The 19,734-nt window shown below is 44.2% G+C and overlaps 1 protein-coding gene across 1 annotated transcript in view; it reads right to left on the minus strand.

Annotated features, from left to right (window-relative positions):
* Window positions 1–399: 399 nt before the first annotated feature.
* LOC129949052 (uncharacterized) overlaps window positions 400–19,734 on the minus strand; it is a 176,961-nt gene continuing 157,626 nt past the window's right edge. Inside the window, 26 exon segments of the mRNA XM_056060263.1 lie at window positions 400–1,432; window positions 1,558–1,986; window positions 2,055–2,561; window positions 2,619–3,056; window positions 3,115–5,394; window positions 5,463–5,672; window positions 5,743–6,534; window positions 6,602–7,000; window positions 7,234–8,931; window positions 9,006–9,335; window positions 9,402–9,707; window positions 9,768–10,412; window positions 10,476–10,787; window positions 11,288–12,607; window positions 12,668–13,000; window positions 13,055–13,366; window positions 13,430–14,074; window positions 14,135–14,806; window positions 14,870–15,511; window positions 15,578–16,528; window positions 16,592–16,894; window positions 16,946–17,596; window positions 17,656–18,297; window positions 18,355–18,663; window positions 18,721–19,359; window positions 19,415–19,729. Coding sequence (XP_055916238.1) covers window positions 1,191–1,432; window positions 1,558–1,986; window positions 2,055–2,561; window positions 2,619–3,056; window positions 3,115–5,394; window positions 5,463–5,672; window positions 5,743–6,534; window positions 6,602–7,000; window positions 7,234–8,931; window positions 9,006–9,335; window positions 9,402–9,707; window positions 9,768–10,412; window positions 10,476–10,787; window positions 11,288–12,607; window positions 12,668–13,000; window positions 13,055–13,366; window positions 13,430–14,074; window positions 14,135–14,806; window positions 14,870–15,511; window positions 15,578–16,528; window positions 16,592–16,894; window positions 16,946–17,596; window positions 17,656–18,297; window positions 18,355–18,663; window positions 18,721–19,359; window positions 19,415–19,729 — 16,322 coding nt within the window. The 3' untranslated portion in view covers window positions 400–1,190.

The raw sequence follows: 19,734 nt of genomic DNA on the forward strand, positions 1-19,734 counted from the left end.
TATTTTTGCCAAGCAAAGTATCTGGGACATGTTTATTTTTTATTTATTTATATATATTCGAGTGAAGTCTTCCGATTACGTCTAAGTAATCCACAGTGCTTAAATATTATTATAATACAAAATTTTGCAGTTCTCCAAAACTGTGAGGGCTGGCAGTCCGCTTTGCTATAAAAAATCCATAATTACGAGTGACTTTTCTTTTCTCGTTTAAATACTACGTGGCAGGAGTATTGTTATTGTGTTGAAAATAGTATCACTTAATTTTGACTTAATTTTGAAGTTGTTTTTCTTCAAGGCAGTTTATATTTTATAGTTTCCTTTTTTTGTTCTTTTTTTTATGGATTGGAAAACACATGTTTACCATAAAAACCAGGGTCCTTGGGCAGTTTTTATTTCTCACTTTTTCAATTTTAATTTGTGATTTTTCTTAGCTCTGTTAAAAAAAGTTTTATATTCTATCCTATAATTTCGACTAACGGAGGAGAAGTCGCTAAATATCAATTTCTATGAGAAGGTATTTTATAGCTTCAAAGTTCATTGGTGCCCATATTTTTCTATAATGTTTTTTTTAATACGGCTTTGGCAGTTTGATTTTCGTTTAACTTATTCGGCACATCTGTTTATTGTCATTTTATGAGCAGTTAAAAGCAAAGACTTCTCAATAGAATTTGATTTATCCCTAAAATGATTTTGATTTTATCTAAATTGGTAGTTCGAGCCGGATTAATTTGTATTTTTTCCTATAATCCTAGCATTGTTACAATTTATGTATTATCAACAATTTTGTGATAAAAGCAAAGCCATTTTTTAAAGCTACACAAAAAATATTAAATATTTTATACATTTTGTTCATTTATCAAAAAAATCTAATTTTTAATAATCTAAGTTAGTTTTTCTTTTAGTTAGTTTCAGAAACTTTGACACATTCTTTTCTTCATTTGAGATTGCTTCTTATCATTTCATTAAAGCATTCGATTTTCGTTTTTAAATATACACGGTGCGTCTTTTTGCACATTATTTTTTTTACAATATATCAATTTTTTGTAAACTTAAATCTAGTTTCTTGTTTTTTTTTTTAACTTTTTGTTTCTTGTTTGTTACGTTTGGTTGATTTGTTTTTGAAACTTAGTGCAAGCACCTAATTTTGTTTTTGTTTTGCTAATTTTTATATAGTTATAAATTAAATTTTCTTACGATAAATAGTCAGGTGTTGGTTCTGGTATCGCCTCTGGATTGGAAAAGAGGGGATTTGGGAACTCTGGCGGATGTGGCAATGGACCAACTGATTTCGGTCGTCTTCGGTATGCCATTAACCAGCATGACACAGCTACTGCAACAGCAACTAGTGCTAACAGCGCTGTTATCACCAGAGCTATGATGAGACCAACCATTGAGACACAAATGTCTTCTACACGCTGGGCAGCAGGTTTGACTGAAAGTAGAAGAAATAAACATTAAAGTACAGGTTTTTTGCTGTCAGATTTGACATTTCACAACTATCACTGATCAGGAATACAGAGGAATACAATTTTATTCATTCAAAAGTTCAAAACTTACTGCTTGAATCACTGGAACCACCTTCACGTTTTTCAAATGTCAAAATGGCATTGGACTGAATTGTAATTTCTTCACGCAGTGTTCCTTCCATACCACCATTGGTACTCGACACTGCTGTTGATGATGTTGAATTATCAGCAATGGCACGACGTCTTCTCCTTCCGAAAGCATTATAGCCCCGACAATTGACAGGTTGACATTTGCCAAAGCAAACTCGTATGTTACATTGGAAGCGTATATTATCACTCGATGGGAATTTGAAGGCATTAAAGCTGGCCAACAAGCTATTCGTGTCGGGATTGTACTCCCATTCACCGAATATCGTTGGATCTGTAGCACATCCATTTTCGTCTGTGACAATATATTCGTTTTCGACATTATCTTCCATTGTTTTGGCTATGCAACTTCGTGCAAAACCTCCATAGATGGCTGTTTGAAGAGAAGAATATTGTAGGTTAGGTTTTAGTTTAGAAAAAAAAAGTTTTAAGAAAACTTACTTGAAGGTTCGACATCAACTTGCAGCATCAGATTATCACCGATTTCTGCAGAATTGATCTCTTGTCCATTGTGAGTGATGATTCTCATTTGACAGATTGGTGGTGGACCTGTATTGGCAATTGTTCCAGCTGTTGTCAGCATAGAAACATTGAATCCAAGTGTTACGTTCTTCTCTCCGGTTTGGTACACACACTTAATGTTGTAGGCCTGAGCCTTGTAAGTGACAAGTTTAGGATGTTTCTGGATAACCAACACAAAACTGGCAATTCCGTTAACATGCATTAAGCCACAGCTTCCGAAATGAACCTTGAATATTTCGTTTCGAGGAGCGGATTCACCCGACAGGTTAACCACTCGTCGACAGTCCTCGTCCTTGCTGTGTCCCTTAACGTAAAGAACCCCATTGAAACCTGGTTCAGGCAGATGTATTTGCACCTGAACTCCATCAGCTAAACAGCTAACGATCATCTCAGGGCGAGGGAAGTCTGTACGGAAGTTGGTATGATCTGAAATTGGATGAAATATAAAAACTGCATGGATGTGATTTTTCGTAGAATTCTTACTGCAGAACTCATCAGCGTTTCCGGTGTAACCAACGTTACATTGGCAAATTGCCTTATGATTGATGGTGTTACAGAAAGCGTTTATTCCACAAGTCTTTGTCAGGCATGGGTCTTCACAGGTTCTTGTTTCTGTATTGCAATAACGATTGTCGGCGCATTCTTCGTCTGTTTGACATTCAGCTTGAATGGTTGGTACGCATTCTCCGTTCTTTGTCAGGCGGTAGCCGTGTTCAACAGGACAGATACAACGTCCACGTTCATCTACGACCATTCCACGTTCGAGTGCGCACATACAATGTCCGGTTTCGTCAATCTTAAAGCCATTTTCAATCACACATGGCGTGCAGTATTCGTATACGTCAAGTGCAGATCCTGGTGGACAGATACACTGTCCGTTTATGTCTCTCACGAAGCCCTTCTCAATAACGCAGAGGGATCCTAGGAAAGAACAAAAATTAGAAAATGGAATGTTGGGGAAGTGGAAAAAGTAACTTACGTTTGTCACACTGAACTGCTGCATTTCCGGTGTATCCTTCCAGGCATTCGCAAATCATTGTTCTCACTGGAACTGTGTCTAAGACTCGACAGTTGGCATTGACTCCGCATGGTGTTGTGGCATTACATGGATTAACACATTCTCCTCCTATGCAAGCCGTTTGAGTTGGACATTCTGCATCGAAGACACACAAGTCCGATCGTTCAATAACGCAACCGTTCTTTCGTGAAATTGTTCCTGGTGGACAGGCACATTGTGGTCGGTGCTGGTAGACTTTGCAAATTTGGTCAATTGCGCATACAGCTGTTGTGTCACATGGATTCTGGCATTTGTTATTCACACAAGCCTTGTCGCTAGGACATTCGGTGTCTGTGCGACATCCAACTGGTACACATGCAAATCGTGGATTTCCTCCAAATCCTGGGGCACACTCACATATTCCTCTGTGATTGACTGCTATACACTCGGAGTTCTTTCCGCATTGTTTTTCTTGACAAGCTGGTATGCACAAACCGTTCATACAGCTGTGCGTTGATGGACAAGCACTGTCTGAGAAACATTCGACCTTTGAACATTCAAACTCTGGATTACCCTCGAAGCCTTGGCGACACGTACAAACTGGTTTGTGGTCCTTGATGCGGCACTCGGCATTTAGTCCGCACCTGCATGGATCTCTACAGACTCCACTAATGCAAGACTTGTCCGCTGGACAATCTGGATCGGAAATACAACCGCCTGTTAGTGTGATAACAGCCTTTGTGGGCTTGCATGTTCCACTTCCTGAGCTGATGTATCCATCTGGGCATATACAAATCATTGTTCTCACGGGTGATGTTGGTGTGACTTCGCACCTGGCGGGTCTGTTGCATGGCTCAAGAACAGAGCATGGATCCTGGCATTCGTTGTTGATGCAGGCCAATCTCGATGGGCAATCTGTGTCGAATGTGCATTCTGGAGTGACATCAGGTTGACAATCGATGTAGGGATTTCCCATAAATCCGCTTGGGCAGCGACAGATAGCGATGTGGTTCTGTGGCTTACATTCGGCCCTTGAGGAGCATGGATTATCATAAATACATGGATTGACACATTGTTCGTTGATACAATTCTTGTCCGATGGGCAATCGCTGTTGGTTCGACAACCAATAACGCGACAGCGTTCGTATGCGTTTCCTCGGTATCCTGAGTTGCAGCGACATAAAGCTTCATTTCCTTGAACATAGCATTCAGCATTAATTCCGCATGGATCATTGACCAAGCAAGGACTAACGCAGTTTCCGTTGATGCATGCTTTGCCGGAATCGCATTCGCCATTAACACGGCAACCAATGCTTCTACATGTTGCATATGGATTTCCATCGAAGCCATCCTGGCACGAGCATATAGCTCGGTGATTCTGTACGTTGCAGATGGCATTCGTTCCGCAATTGCATGGGTTACGGCATTGACGATTGACGCAAGCTTCATTGTCAAGACAATCGCTATCTGCTGTGCATCCCGGAGGTGTTTGCAATATGATTGGCTTACATTCTCCCCGAGCGTCTGGCACATGTGATTCTGGACAGACGCAAACCATTGTTCTTACTGGTACACTGTCAAGTACACTACACCTAGCCGAACTGGCGCAAGGTGAAAGTTCAATGCATGGATTCTTGCACTTGTTGTCGATGCAAGCCAAGCGACTTGGACAGTCTGCGTCATTGACACATTGTGGTTCAACTACTCTTCGCTCACAGTATGAGAATGGATTTCCAAGTGGTGCTGTCTCAGGACATCTGCAGACAGCAGCATGGTTTATGGCATTACAGATGGCATTTTGGGCACATGGGCTGTCCAAACAAGGATTGATACATTGATTTGCAACACAAGCTTGGTTCGACGAGCAATCATAATCAGAGCGGCATTCAACGCGAAGACATCTTGTGAATGGATCTCCTTCGAGTCCTTGTGGGCATCTGCATGTAGCACGATGATTCCTTCCGAAGCATTCAGCGTTCAAGGCGCAAGGATCAGATAGCAGGCATGGGTTGACACATTCTCTATTCATACATTGTTTGTCGAGCGAGCATTCGTCATCGGATGAGCATCCGATCTGTACACAACCGTATTGAGCGTTTCCAGAGAAGCCAGCCTTGCAGTAGCACACAGGATGGTGGTTTCTCACTATACATTCGGCATTGTTTCCACAGTTGCATGGATTGATACATTGTTCATTGACACATGATTCGCTGGCTGAACAGTCAGAGTTGGACTTGCAGCCAATTGTTGACACATCCGTTGCTGTTATAAAGAATAAAAATACAATGACAGTACTCTGAAGATAATACCTCGATTTATAAACAACTTACGTGGTATACAAGCAACTCTAGCGTCACCGTTATATCCTGGAGGACATCTGCAAATTGCTATGCGATTCTCTACATGGCAGTAGGCTCCACGTCCGCACGGATCTTCGGAACATGGATTGATGCAGCGTTCGTTGCGGCATTTCTGATCACTTGAGCAATCTTCATTTCGGTAGCATTCTGCACTTGGAATTCTTATTGGAGTCTTACCATCTAAAATAAGTTGTTAAATTTTATGTTTTAAGTTTTGAATTCTCTTAAGAGGGAAAAACTCTTGACTTACCGATTGGATTACATTCAACTCTTGGATTGCCTTCGTAGCCAATTGGACAAGTACACTGTGCATAGTGATCCTTGGATCTACATTGGGCGTTCAAACCACAACGATCTAGACGACAAGCTTCAATACAGTGTCCTTGTTGGCAGACCTCAGAGTTAGCACATTCTTCGTTAACTTGACATCCTGAGATGACATCGTGTTTAATTGGCACACAATTCCTTGAGTTGTCTGTGACCATATCGCTTGGACATTTGCAAATCATGGTTCTTAATGGAAGTGTATCGAGCACGGTGCAAGTTTGTTGCGGTGTACACACATTTGGCACGGCGCATGGATTGGCACAGCGATTGTTCATGCAGGCCACCTGAGTTGGACAATCAGAATCCACTTCGCACTCTGGTTTGGGCCTTGGTGGTTCTGTGAAGCCCACGCATTCCACAAACGGATCTCCAGTCATTCCTTGGCGGCATACACATTGTGGTTGATGTCGGCGTCCAGTACAAATGGCATTTACGGCACATGTATCATCGTCGCAAACAGGTCTACACACGCGGTTCAAACGGTCGCAGGCTTCATGATCGGCACAATCTTCATTGTACTGACAGTGACCAGCAATACAAGAAACGAAGGGATTACCCTGAGTTCCTGCTGGACACACGCAAACAGCTTGATGATTTTGAGGCTGGCATTGGGCGCCACTTCCACATCGAACAGAACCGAAAGTGCATGGATTGACACAGTTTTCATTGATGCATGCCTTGTCATAGGGACATTCTGAGTTTGTCTTACATTCAGCTGTGGATAAAAGTGATCAAGATCGTTAAGATGGGTTCGGACAAAATTTAGATAAATGAATACATACGTTTATAACACTGAACTTGTGGATCTCCAACCCATCCCGCTGGACAGAAGCACAGCGGTCTGTAGTTGGACACTCGGCATTCAGCGTTTCCTGCACATGGGTTACCCTCTGCACATGGATCTTGACAACGTCTGTTGATACATGCTGTCGATGGAGCACAATCCGAATCATGAGTACAACCGGCAACAACTGTCTTCGGTTCCTCATAGCAATTTACGAACGGATCTCCCAATAAACCACTGGGGCATGAGCACACAGCACGATGTTTTTGCGCTAAGCATTCAGCAGTCCTGGCACATGGCGTGCCATCCAGACATGGATTCATACAATCTCCATTTCGACAAGCTTCCGTATCGGCACAGTCTTCATGTGATCTACAACCCTGATCTTTTTGTGGTTCTGTTAAGTGAAAAGATACAAATTTAACAATCAGAATTTGCTCCAATGAGTTCAAGAAAAAGTGTTGGAAAAAAATTAAGAGTTAGAGAACTGTGATCTTAAAATAAGGTGCACTGGAATAGGTTTATATGTACAAAACAAATCTTTGAACATTGGCACCCCTGAAAATGTTAAATAAAAATAAACTTTCAAGTTGTTGAGTTAAGAACTTGATGGATCGGAATGATGCCTACCTTTGCGACATCCAACATCGGCATCACCAATGTATCCTGGTTCACATTGACACATCATGGTGCGCAGTGGAAGCGTATCCACAACCGAGCATATGGCGTTAGTTCCACAAGGTTTGGTTACCAAACATGGGTTCTTACATTCTCCAGAGAAGCAAGCGTACTTGCTTGGACAATCGGCATCCACGGTGCATTGAGGTGTTTCCTTTTGTATAACGATCTTGCATTGTTGTGTTGGGTCTCCGCTGTATCCCGGGGGACATCTACACAGAGCACGATGATTGTCAACTCGGCATTGAGCGCCAGCACCGCAATTGCATGGATCTTCACAGCGTTCGTTGAGGCAGGCCAAATGGAAGGCGCAATCATCGTCACGAGTACATTCTGGTCTCACGCATTGAACTTGAGGGTTACCGCGGTATCCTTCAGGGCAATAGCAACGGGCCTTGTGATTGTAGTCGGCCCTGCAAGTAGCCAATGTTCCGCACTGTGTGTACAGACAAGGATCGGTACATTTTTTGTTGATGCAAGCCTCGTTCGCAGGACATTCATCATCTGATCGACATCCAACTACGTGGCAGAATGTCTGAGCGTTTCCAGTGAATCCCTCGTTGCAGACGCATAGAGGACGATGCAGCTGGACGTGACACTTGGCGTTTTGTCCGCAGATGTTTGCCTGTTCACAAGGATTCTTACATTCCTGGTTGATGCATGCCTTGTCATTGGAGCAGTCATTGTCCGATGTGCATTCTGGTTGTGGCACAACAACGACGTCCATTTGTGGTGTGCACTGATTGTATGGAGATCCATAATAACCAGTTGGACAAGTACAAAGTGCCTTATGGTTGATGACACTGCATATAGCATTGACTCCGCAAGCGTTTATGCAAGGATCTCGGCATTTCTGATTGACGCATGCTCGATCTCTTGGACATTCTTCGTTGGTCACGCATTCGGGGTATGTGCATGTTGCAGCTCCGTTGATCACTCGACAGTTTCCATTGCTTCGGCATGGTGATGGATTGCATGGATCGACTGGTTCCTTTACAGTAGGTGTGTGACATTCGACAAATGGATTACCAATCATCAAGCTCGGGCACGAACATATTGGATTGTGATTGACCACTTGACATTGTGCCCCGTAGCCACAAACTCCTGGACATGGATCGACACACTTCGAGTTCACACAAGCCAGATTCTTCGCACAATCAGAGCTGAGTGTACATTCTGGGCGGCATCCTTGTCCTATTGGGTTTCCAAAGTAACCAGGCAAGCACTCGCAAACAGCATTTCCTCGGACAGTCTTGCAAATGGAGTTCGCTCCACATGGACTTGGATAGCATGGATCACTGGACTTTTGTGGTTCTTCGTTACGAACAACTGGCGTACATTGTCTGAAGGCATCACCAGTCATTCCAGCTGGGCAAGAGCACACTGGTATATGGTTATGAATTGTACAGATTGCTTCTATTCCGCAGGTTCCTGGACAAGGATCAGCACACTTGTATCGTATGCATGCTCTATTGGCGGAACATTCCGAATTTCCAACACATTCTGGCCGACATCCTTCGTAGGGATTGCCAATGTAGTCGTTTACGCACTCGCAAGTGAAACTATCACCTCTGACTTGACATTCAGAGTTGATTCCACACGGTGATGGGTAGCATGGATTCTTAGGTTCCTTTGGAGTTGGTGGTGGTTCTGGAATGAAAGATTAAAAAAAAATGGGGAATTAGGAAACGTTCTTGAAGACCCATCTAATTATGGGAGCTTACTTGGTATATCTGTGCAACGATAGAATGGATCGCCAGTAAGTCCCGCTAGACACACACAATGCGGTATGTGTAGCGTGACTATACATTCGGCGTTCAATCCACACGATCCAGGACAAGGATCGCGGCACTTTTGATTTATGCATGCTAAGTTATTGGAACAATCGTCGTTACTGCTACATTCTGGGCGACAGTTGGGTGGTTGCCCGACATATTCGGATAAACAGGTGCATCTAGCCTGACCGTTATCGTTGCGACACTCGGAATAGAGGCCACAAGGTGATGGAAGGCATGGATTTACCTCGCGAGGTGGTGGCAGAGGTTGGCGGTATTCTTTAAATATCAAAACCAAAGGTTAAAATGGGTTTCTTGGGAAATGGACACACTATTAAATCCTACCTATTTTCTTGCAAAGGGTGTAAGCGTTACCCACATAGCCAGGAGAACACTCACAATGTGCTCTGTGTTGCACAACCTGGCATATAGCATATAAACCACATTGACCTGGGCATGGATCAACACATCTGTTATTGATACAAGCTGTAGTTTGGCTACAATCTGAACTGGTGTAACATTCAAGGCGACAATTAGGCGGGCTTCCAAAGTAGCCAGTAACACAAGAGCAAATGGCATTGCCATTTCGCTCTATGCACTGACTATTCGGTCCGCACGGTGATGGTTGGCAAGGGTTTCTTGGGATTTCATCTGGAAATGCCGAGAAAAGGGTCAGACTAATGTAAGGAGGGTACTTTTCAGGGGATTTACCTTTAACCGGTTCACATGAAACAAATGCGTTACCGGTCATTTTCTCAGGGCATCTACACATTGGAATGTGGTTGTTCACCTCGCATAGAGCGTTTCTTCCACACGTGCCTGGACAAGGATCAGCGCATTTGTTTCTTATACAAGCACGATCTCTTGGACAGTCACTATTCAATACACACTCTGGACGGCATCCAATAGCCGGATTACCGTGATACTCGGGAATACAAGAGCACTGTCCATCGTTGCAAACGGTATTCGAACCGCATGGCGATGGGTTGCATGGATCGACTGGTGTTTTCAAAATAACTGTTGGTGGTGGCGGAGCACGACGACAACTCGTGAATGGATTTCCAATATAACCTTCTGGACATGAACAGCTTGGCGTGTGATTTATGACATTGCAAATGGCGTCGAATCCACACGATCCTGGACATGGATCACGGCACTTTTCGTTCATGCACGCCAAGTTGCTGGGGCACTCTGAGTGAATGGTACACTCTGGACGGCAATATGGCGGTGATCCGATGTAGTTTGGAAGACATGTACACGATGGTGAATTGTTGATCTCCCGGCAGTGAGAATATGGTCCACATGGTGAAGGACTGCACACGTTTATAACTCGAATAGGTTCCTTAGGAGGGGGTGCTATAGAAGGTGGAAGGAGGGATATAGATTCTGAGAGCTGAAAGTAAATTTGAAAGTATTTACGTATTGGGTAGCATCTAGTGAAGGCTTCCCCAGTAAAGCCCGTTTTGCATGAACATATTGGACTGTGTTGACGAACATGGCAATCGGCGTTGATACCACATGATCCAGGGCATGGATCGGCGCATTTTTGGTTAATGCAAGCCTTGTCAGTTGGACACTCAGAACTGACGACGCATTCTGGACGGCAAAGTGGCGGACTTCCAACATAATCGGCTAGGCATGCGCAAATAGCTTGTTGGTTTACTTCGCGACATTGACTATTCGGTCCACACGGTGATGGTTGACAAGGATTTACGTATTGCGTGATTATTTCTGTGGATTTTGTGTTGATTTGATTATTGATGATTTTGATTTCGTCAAAATTTTGCATGTTAAGTGAGGTTAGATGTGCAAGGAAATTGGTTAAGGGTTATAGAAGGAGTTTCAAGATTGACATTGCAATTTAGGCAAAAGGTATTTAAAAAGTTTTGAGACATAAAAAAGCGCCTACGAGGTTAGACTATAAAAGCTTCTGTTATTCCTATTTTGATAAATTTAACACTTTGAAATCATCTTTGAGGTTTGACCGAGCATTTAGATTATCTTAAAATTAAGCGGGAGAACCTAAGGCTCTTTATGCTTTCCCTTAAGCACAGTCAGAGACAAGAAACTTATTAAATTGTTAGGGTTTATTAAATTAAGAGCAACGTTTAGATTGACGTTTTTGGACCATAAAAGCTTATTTAGGGTTAGCAAGGCTAAGATAATCTTAAAGTTTTTAAAAGCGTTAACATAAGTTCGCCTTAGTTTTCGAAAAAATAATATATCCTTACGTTCAGGAGGTGGTCTCCTACAAACAATGTAGGGATTTCCGATATATCCAAAGTCACATTCACAATTTGGAACATGATTCACGACACGACAATAAGCATTTTGACCACATGTACCTGGACAAGGATCTCTACACTTATTACTCTCGCAAATTCTATCAGCTGGGCAATCGGAATTCCTGGTACATTCAGGACGACAGACATCGTAGGGATTGCCAAAGTAATCTGGCAAACACTGGCAATGACTGATGCCGTTTCTTGGCCTACAAATTGCATTAGGCCCGCAGGGTGATGGACTGCATGGCACAGCAACCTCTGTTGGTGGGTCTCTCTGACGGACACATGCAGCAAATGGATCACCTGTCATTCCTTGAGGACAATAGCACATAGCGCTGTGACTTATCACTTTGCATTCGGCTTGAGAGCCGCAAGATCCAGGACATGGGTCGGCACATTTTTGCTGAATGCATGCCTTGTTTGAGGGGCATTCGGCATTGGTAACACACTCTGGACGGCAATTTGGTGGTGCACCTATGAATTCTGGTAGACAAGTGCACTTGTAGTCATCGTTCTGAGCTTCACACTTGGCATTGAAACCGCAAGGTGAAGGGTTGCATGGATCTCGAGGAGTTGGTGGTTCGCGAGCTGGTTGTTCAACTAAAATAGATATTGTAAAATAGGGATCGGGGAAGAAGTAGGTAAATGATTTACTTATGGGTTGGCAGACTGTAAACGGATTTCCGGTATGCCTTGGTGGACAACTGCATATCGGATTGTGGTTGCGGACGATGCATTCTGCTCGCATACCACATGTTCCAGGACAAGGGTCTTTGCATTTTTGATTCAAACAGAATTTGTCCAATGGGCAGTCGGAGTTGGTTGAACATTCTGGACGACAAGATGGTGGCGTACCGAAGAAGCCAGGTACACATGAGCATATAGCTTGTTGGTTGATTTCGCGGCATTGACTGTTCGGACCACATGGTGATGGATAACATGGATTGGTAACAACTGGTGCAGGTATTTTGTCACATTGTATGAATGCACTTCCGGTCATTCCCTCTGGACAAGAACACATTGGTATGTGGTTTTGTACCGTACATTGGGCGTTCGTGCCACAAGTACCAGGGCAAGGATCTTCACACTTGCTTCGCATGCAAGCTCTGTCGCGAGGACAATCTGAGTTAAGAACACACTCAGGTCGACATCCGGAGTAAGGATCTCCACGATATTCGGGGATGCAAGTACAAATTCCGTTGTTGCAGTTGGCATTGGCACCGCATGGTGATGGATTGCATGGGTCTGTTGGATCTGGAGGCTCACCTAGTAAGGGAAATATTCTGTATGAGGAAAGGATCAACTAATTGAAGTTTTCAATTTTACGTTGAATTGGTATAGGTCTGCAGGCTGTGAATGGATCTCCAGTGTAGCCGGTTGCGCAAACACAATTCGGAACATGATTGAGAACATTACATATTGCAGATATACCGCATGATCCAGGACATGGATCACGACACTTTTCGTTTATACAAGCCAAGTTTGTGGGACAGTCAGAATGAACACTACATTCCGGACGGCAATTTGGTGGGGTTCCTTGGTAGCTTGGTAAACAAGAACAAGACGGAACATTGTTCAAGTTACGACACTGCGCAAATTGTCCACATGGCGACGGTATGCAAGGATCACGAACAGGTTCAGGTAACGGGTCCAAGGGTGCTAAAGGAAGAAATTGAGTACTGAGAGGCTTTGGTAATCGTTGAGTCGTCTTACGTGGAATAGGATAACATCTTGTAAATGCATCTCCAGTATAATCTGATCGACAGGAACATATTGGATTATGATTGTGAACTCGGCATTCGGCGTTTTGTCCGCATACTCCTGGACATGGATCAGCACATTTTTGATTTATACAAGCTTTGTCGAGAGGGCATTCGGTATTTAGGACACATTCTGGCCTACATGATGGTGGACTGCCTATAAATTCTGGCAAGCAAGAACAAACTGCCTGTTGATTGACTTCGCGGCACTGGCTATTCGCTCCACAAGGCGACGGGACACAAGGATTCACATATTCTTGAATAGCTTTAAGGAGTATGGAGGAGAGTGTTTTAAAATCGAATTTCTTGTAGAAAGGATATTTCTTACGTTTTGGTATTGGAGAACAGAATCTGAAAGGATTACCAGTGTAATCCTGGTAACAGGTACATGATGGTAAATGATTTATAACATGGCATTCAGCGTTTTGGCCACAAGTTCCAGGGCATGGGTCAACACACTTCTGTTGAACGCATGCCTTGTTCGATGGACAATCTGAATTAAGGACACATTCTGGACGACATCCTTCATAAGGATTACCGAAGTAATCCGGTAAACAAACACAGGACCCAATTGAGCCATGTTGTCGGCATTCGGCGTTGCTACCACATGGATTCGGATGACAGGGTTCGACTTGATCTCGAATAGGTTCCTGTACCGCATCACATCTGGTAAACGGATCACCGATAAAACCAGACGAGCAAACGCAATTGGGTACGTGATTGAATGTTCTACACTCAGCATTAAGACCGCATAAGCCAGGGCACGGATCAACGCACTTCTGGCGAATGCAAGCCTTATCACTTGAGCACTCTGAGTTCGATAAGCATTCTGGGCGACATTGAGGTGGAGCACCGATGAATTCGGGAAGACAAGAGCACGACGGGCTTCCATTGGAGTTAACACACTTTGAATTTGGTCCACATGGTGATGGATAGCATGGATCAGGATCATTCTTGACGATTGGTGGTTCAACTAGAAAGGGGGTACATTTATAGGAATTGTCTCGTTGTAAGATGAAGACCGTTTCACTACCTCTTATTTCACAAGCAATAAACGGACTTCCAGTGTAACCGGAAGGACACGAGCAATGTGGATTGTGATTGATCACGCTACACAATGCATTGCGTCCACAAACACCTGGACATGGATCTTGGCACTTTTGATTGATACAAGCGCGATTAGCAGGACATTCAGAGTTGGTAACACATTCTGGTCTACAGCCCGGTGGTGAACCTATGAATTGCGGCAGGCACGAGCAAATAGCATGATGGTTGACATCGCGACATTGGCTATTGGGACCACACGGTGAGGGATTACATGGATTTTCAATGACGGGCTCTGCAAAAAAGGGTTTGAGGTTATTTTCAGGGATACCTAACTTTGAGTCTGAGTCTGATTTACTTGGAGTTGGCAAACACTGAATAAATGCATTGCCAGTCATCTCAACTGGACAATGACACATCGGGATATGGTTATTGACTTCGCAGATGGCATTTAAGCCACATGTTCCCGGACAAGGATCGACACACTTATTTCGGATGCATGCCTTATCCCGAGGACATTCCGAGTTAAGAACGCACTCGGGGCGACATTCGACGTAAGGATCTCCGTGATATTCTGATATGCAGGTACACTGGCCGTTATTGCAGATAGCATTTGGCCCGCATGGCGATGGATTGCAAGGGTCTTCAGCAAGTGGTGGTTCTAAATAATTAATAGCAACGGTTACTTTTGAACTCTTGGAGACATTTTTACTATCGGTCTTACTTGGTGGTGGTGCTGGCGAACAGGCTTCGAAGGGATTACCCTCGTAGCCTGTTGGACATGTACACATCGGAACATGGTTACGAACATTACAAATAGCATTAAAACCACAAGATCCCGGACAAGGATCTCTACATTTCTCCTGCAAACAAGCCTGATCGCTTGGGCAATCAGAGTTCAATGTACATTCCGGCCTACAATTGGGTGGTTGACCAATGAAGGTTGGAAGGCATGAACAAGAGGCTAGGTTGTTTAGATTTCGACATTCTGCAAATTGTCCGCAAGGTGATGGGACACATGGATCGTGATATGGTTCCTGTTGTGGTGGAGGAGGTGGAATGGCATAGCAACGTGTGAAAGCATCGCCGGTGAAACCAGCGCGACACGAGCACAACGGACTATGATTCCACACCCGACACTCGGCGTTGGTACCGCATGTACCAGGACAAGGATCACCACATTTTTGGTTAATACAGGACCGGTCCTGGGGACATTCGTTGTTGGAGGTACATTCGGGTCGACAAGTAGGCGGACTACCAATATAATTTGCCAGGCAAGAACATACAGCTTGTTCGCCTACTGTCTTACATTGACTATTAGGGCCACAAGGTGATGGTGCACAAGGGTTCTTATATTCTTTAACAGCTACAATAGAAAAAAATAGTGCTTAAGTGAATTAAGTGCCAGGGCATGAAGATTCAAAACTCTTACGTTCTGCTGGAACTGAACAATAGCGGTAAGGATCTCCTGAATATCCGTCGAAGCAGCTGCACGTTGGCAAGTGATTTATAACATTACACCTGGCATTCTGGCCGCAAGTACCAGGACATGGATCTCTACACTTTTGATTCACACAAGCTAAGTTGGACGGACAGTCAGAGTTTAGAACACATTCTGGTCGACAACCTTCGTAGGGATTTCCGAAGTATTCAGGCAAACACTGGCATGATCCAGCTCCTCCTCGGTCTTCGCATCGGGCATTTGCTCCGCAAGGACTTGGATTGCACGGATTGATTTCTTCATTTAATTGAGGTTTGCGTGGACTACATTGTGTAAATGGATTTCCTTCGAAGCCTTCTAAACAAACACATGATGGTGTATGACTGACAACTTGGCAAAGGGCGTTCTGTCCACACAGGCCCGGACATGGATCTGTACACTTTTGTTTGATGCATGCCAAATTGCTGGAACATTCCGATGATGATATACACTCCGGCCTACAGTTTGGTGGGCTTCCGATGAAACTTGGTAGACATGAACAAGAAGGTGATTCACCTCTTTGTTCACATTGTGAATTCGGTCCACAAGGACTTGGAATACACGGGTTTGTCGGTTCACGCTGAATAGGAGGTTGTGGTAGACGTTGGCAGCTGGTAAATGGATTTCCTGAATAACCATTCAAACACGAGCAGAATGGATTGTGATTGACAACGTTGCAAAGGGCATTAAGGCCACATGTGCCTGGGCATGGATCACGACATTTCTGATTTTGACACGCTTGGTTCAATGGACAATCGGAATTAATGGAACACTCTGGATGACACGATGGTGGACGCCCAATGTATCCGGGGACACATGAGCAAACGGCCTGTTGGTTGACCTCGCGGCATTGGCTGTTCGGTCCACAAGGAGATGGTTGACATGGGTTACCAGGAGGTGGAGCTAAATGAAAATGGAAAAAAGTTAAGGGTTTACGTTTACCTAGAAGATAGTTTCTTCGGCTACCTGGGATTGGCAAACATTGAGTGAAAGCGCTGCCAGTCATTCCATCTGGACACCTACACATGGGTATGTGATTGTTGACTTCACAAATGGCACTGAGGCCACATGTACCTGGGCATGGATCGACACACTTGCTTCTGATGCAAGCCTTATCGCGAGAACAATCGGAATTAAGGACACACTCTGGACGACAACCGGAATAAGGATCACCATGATATTCTGGTAAGCAAGTACATTGGCCATTAGAGCATTGAGCGTTAGCGCCACAGGGCGATGGGTTACAAGGGTCATCAAGAACTGGAGGCTCTGAGAAAGGAAATATTAGATTGGGTCTGAGAACAGTAAGTGTAAATTTACTTGGAGTCGGAGGTTTAATAACGCAGTTGGTGAAAGGATCGCCAGTATAACCGACTGGGCACGTACATATCGGTGTGTGGTTAATAACACTGCAAAGGGCAAAGTTTCCACATGAACCTGGACAAGGATCGATGCATCTCTCGCGAACACATGCCATACTTGATTGGCAATCGGCATTGATGACACATTCCGGACGACAGTTGGGTGGAGAACCGAAGTATGACTGAAGACAAGAACAAGATGGCTGATCGTTGATAGTTTGACACTGTGCGTTCGCACCGCATGGCGATGGCACACACGGATCGCGGTACGGTTGAACATCCCTGATTGGTGGAGGCGGTGGATTCGGGAAGCATCTTGTGAATGGATCTCCTGTGAATCCGTTTCGACACGAGCATAAGGGACTGTGATTTCTAACTTGACATTCGGCGTTTTGTCCACATGAGCCCGGGCATGGATCGGTGCATTTGCGATTTATGCATGCTTTGTCGAAAGCGCATTCTGAACTAGTTGTACATTCGGGCCTGCAAGCAGGTGGGCTTCCGACATAAGTTGGAAGGCACGAACATACAGCTTGATTTTGCACCTCGCGGCACTGGCTGTTAGGGCCACAAGGTGAAGGCTGGCATGGATTGACATATTCTCTAACGGCTGAAATGGAATAAATTTCGTAAGTCTCGATTCGGGAAAGACTTTAAAGAACCACTCACGTTCTTTTATTGGGCTACAGAATCGGTATGGATCGCCACTAAAGTTGGGAATACATGTACATGACGGCAGGTGGTTGACAACGTTACAGTCAGCGTTTTGGCCACAAGTTCCAGGGCATGGGTCCTTGCATTTGCTTTGAATACAAGATTTTGTTGATGGACAGTCTGAGTTAACAACACATTCTGGGCGACATCCTTCATACGGATTTCCAAGGAATTCTGGTAAACATTGACATGCTCCAGCTCCATTTCTTTCCGTACATTGGGCATTAGCTCCACATGGACTAGGTTCACATGGGCTAATGATTTCCGGGGGATCTTGACGAACAGTGTCACAGAATGTGAATGGATCACCACTGAAGCCTGCGCTACATACACACATTGGAGTGTGATTTATCACATGACATTCAGCGTTGCTTCCACACACTCCTGGACATGGATCCTTGCATTTTTGTCCAATGCAAGCCTTAGAGCTTTGACACTCCGAATTAACAACGCATTCAGGTCGGCAATTAGGAGGAGAACCTATAAACTGGGACAGACAGGAGCAGGATGGAGACTGACCATTAGGACGGCATTCTGAGTTGGGTCCACATGGGTTGGGACGACATGGATCTTTGAAATCTTCTTGTGGTTGTTCAACTAAAATAAAAACCGTTTGAAATATGGAAAGGAACACAGGGCTAAAGTTAAACCCACTTGGTATTGGATGACAAGCTGCTAATGGGTTTCCAGTAAACCGACTTCTACAGCGACAAATTGGATTATGGTTGACCACCGAACATTCGGCATTTACTCCACAGGATCCCGGACATGGATCCTTGCATTTGTTTTGAAGGCAAGCTCTGTTAAGAGCACACTCTGAGTTTGAGATGCATTCTGGACGACATTGAGGTGGACTACCGATATAGTCTGGCAAACATGAGCATACTGCTTGTTCATTGATTTCTTGACATTGACTGTTTGGACCGCATGGTGATGGTTGGCAAGGATTTTGTCTAACTAGTTCTGAAACATGAAAAACTTTTAGCAAATGAAGTCGGGAAATGAATTCCAGGTATTTACGTGGTATGGGAGAGCATTGAACAAAAGCGTTTCCGCTCATTCCTTCAGGGCAATGACACATTGGAATGTGATTAAACACTTCACAGATGGCATTTGCTCCACAAGTGCCCGGACATGGGTCTGTGCACTTGCTCCTGATGCATGATTTATCTTTTGGGCAATCTGAGTTCAAAACGCATTCTGGACGGCAACCGAGGTAAGGATCTCCCTGGTACTCTGGTATACAAGAGCACTGGCCGTTCAAGCAAACAGCATTTGCTCCACAAGGTGACGGATTACATGGGTCAGTTGGCTCCGGTGTTATAGGATCTGCAGGTATCAGGTGGCAGGATGTAAATGGATCACCGGTGAAACCTCGTGTACATTGACAGATAGGAGTATGATTTATGACACTACATTCGGCATTGAAGCCACAAGATCCAGGACAAGGATCGGTGCACTTTTGTGAAATACAAGCCTTATTACTTGGACACTCTGAATTGACGACACATTCGGGGCGACAATTTGGTGGCGAACCTAGATAAGTTGGAAGACATGAACATGACGGACTGCCATTGATATCACGGCATTCTGCAAAATGTCCGCACGGCGAAGGTACACAAGGGTTTCGATATTCATCGCGTTTTGGTGGTGGAGGAGCTATTTCAAGGAAAAATTCAGTTACGGTCTCTTAATAAAATATATAAGGGCTTACGAGGTATGGGGTAGCATCTTGTGAATGCATCCCCTGTGTAGCCGTTTATACAACTGCACAAAGGTGAATGATTTCGTACTCTGCACTCGGCATTAGTTCCACAAACTCCTGGACAAGGATCTTCACATTTTTGGTTCTTGCAAGCCTTGTCCAAGGGACATTCCGAATTTGTTGTACATTCTGGTCGACATGCTGGCGGACTTCCAATGAAGTCAGGCAAGCATGAGCAAACAGCTTGTTCATTAACTTCACGGCATTGAGAGTTCGGTCCACATGGCGTTGGTTGACACGGGTTAACATACTCTTTGATGATCGCTAAA

The sequence above is a fragment of the Eupeodes corollae genome, chromosome 3 (assembly GCF_945859685.1).
Source record: "Eupeodes corollae chromosome 3, idEupCoro1.1, whole genome shotgun sequence".
Lineage (NCBI taxonomy): Eukaryota > Metazoa > Arthropoda > Insecta > Diptera > Syrphidae > Eupeodes > Eupeodes corollae.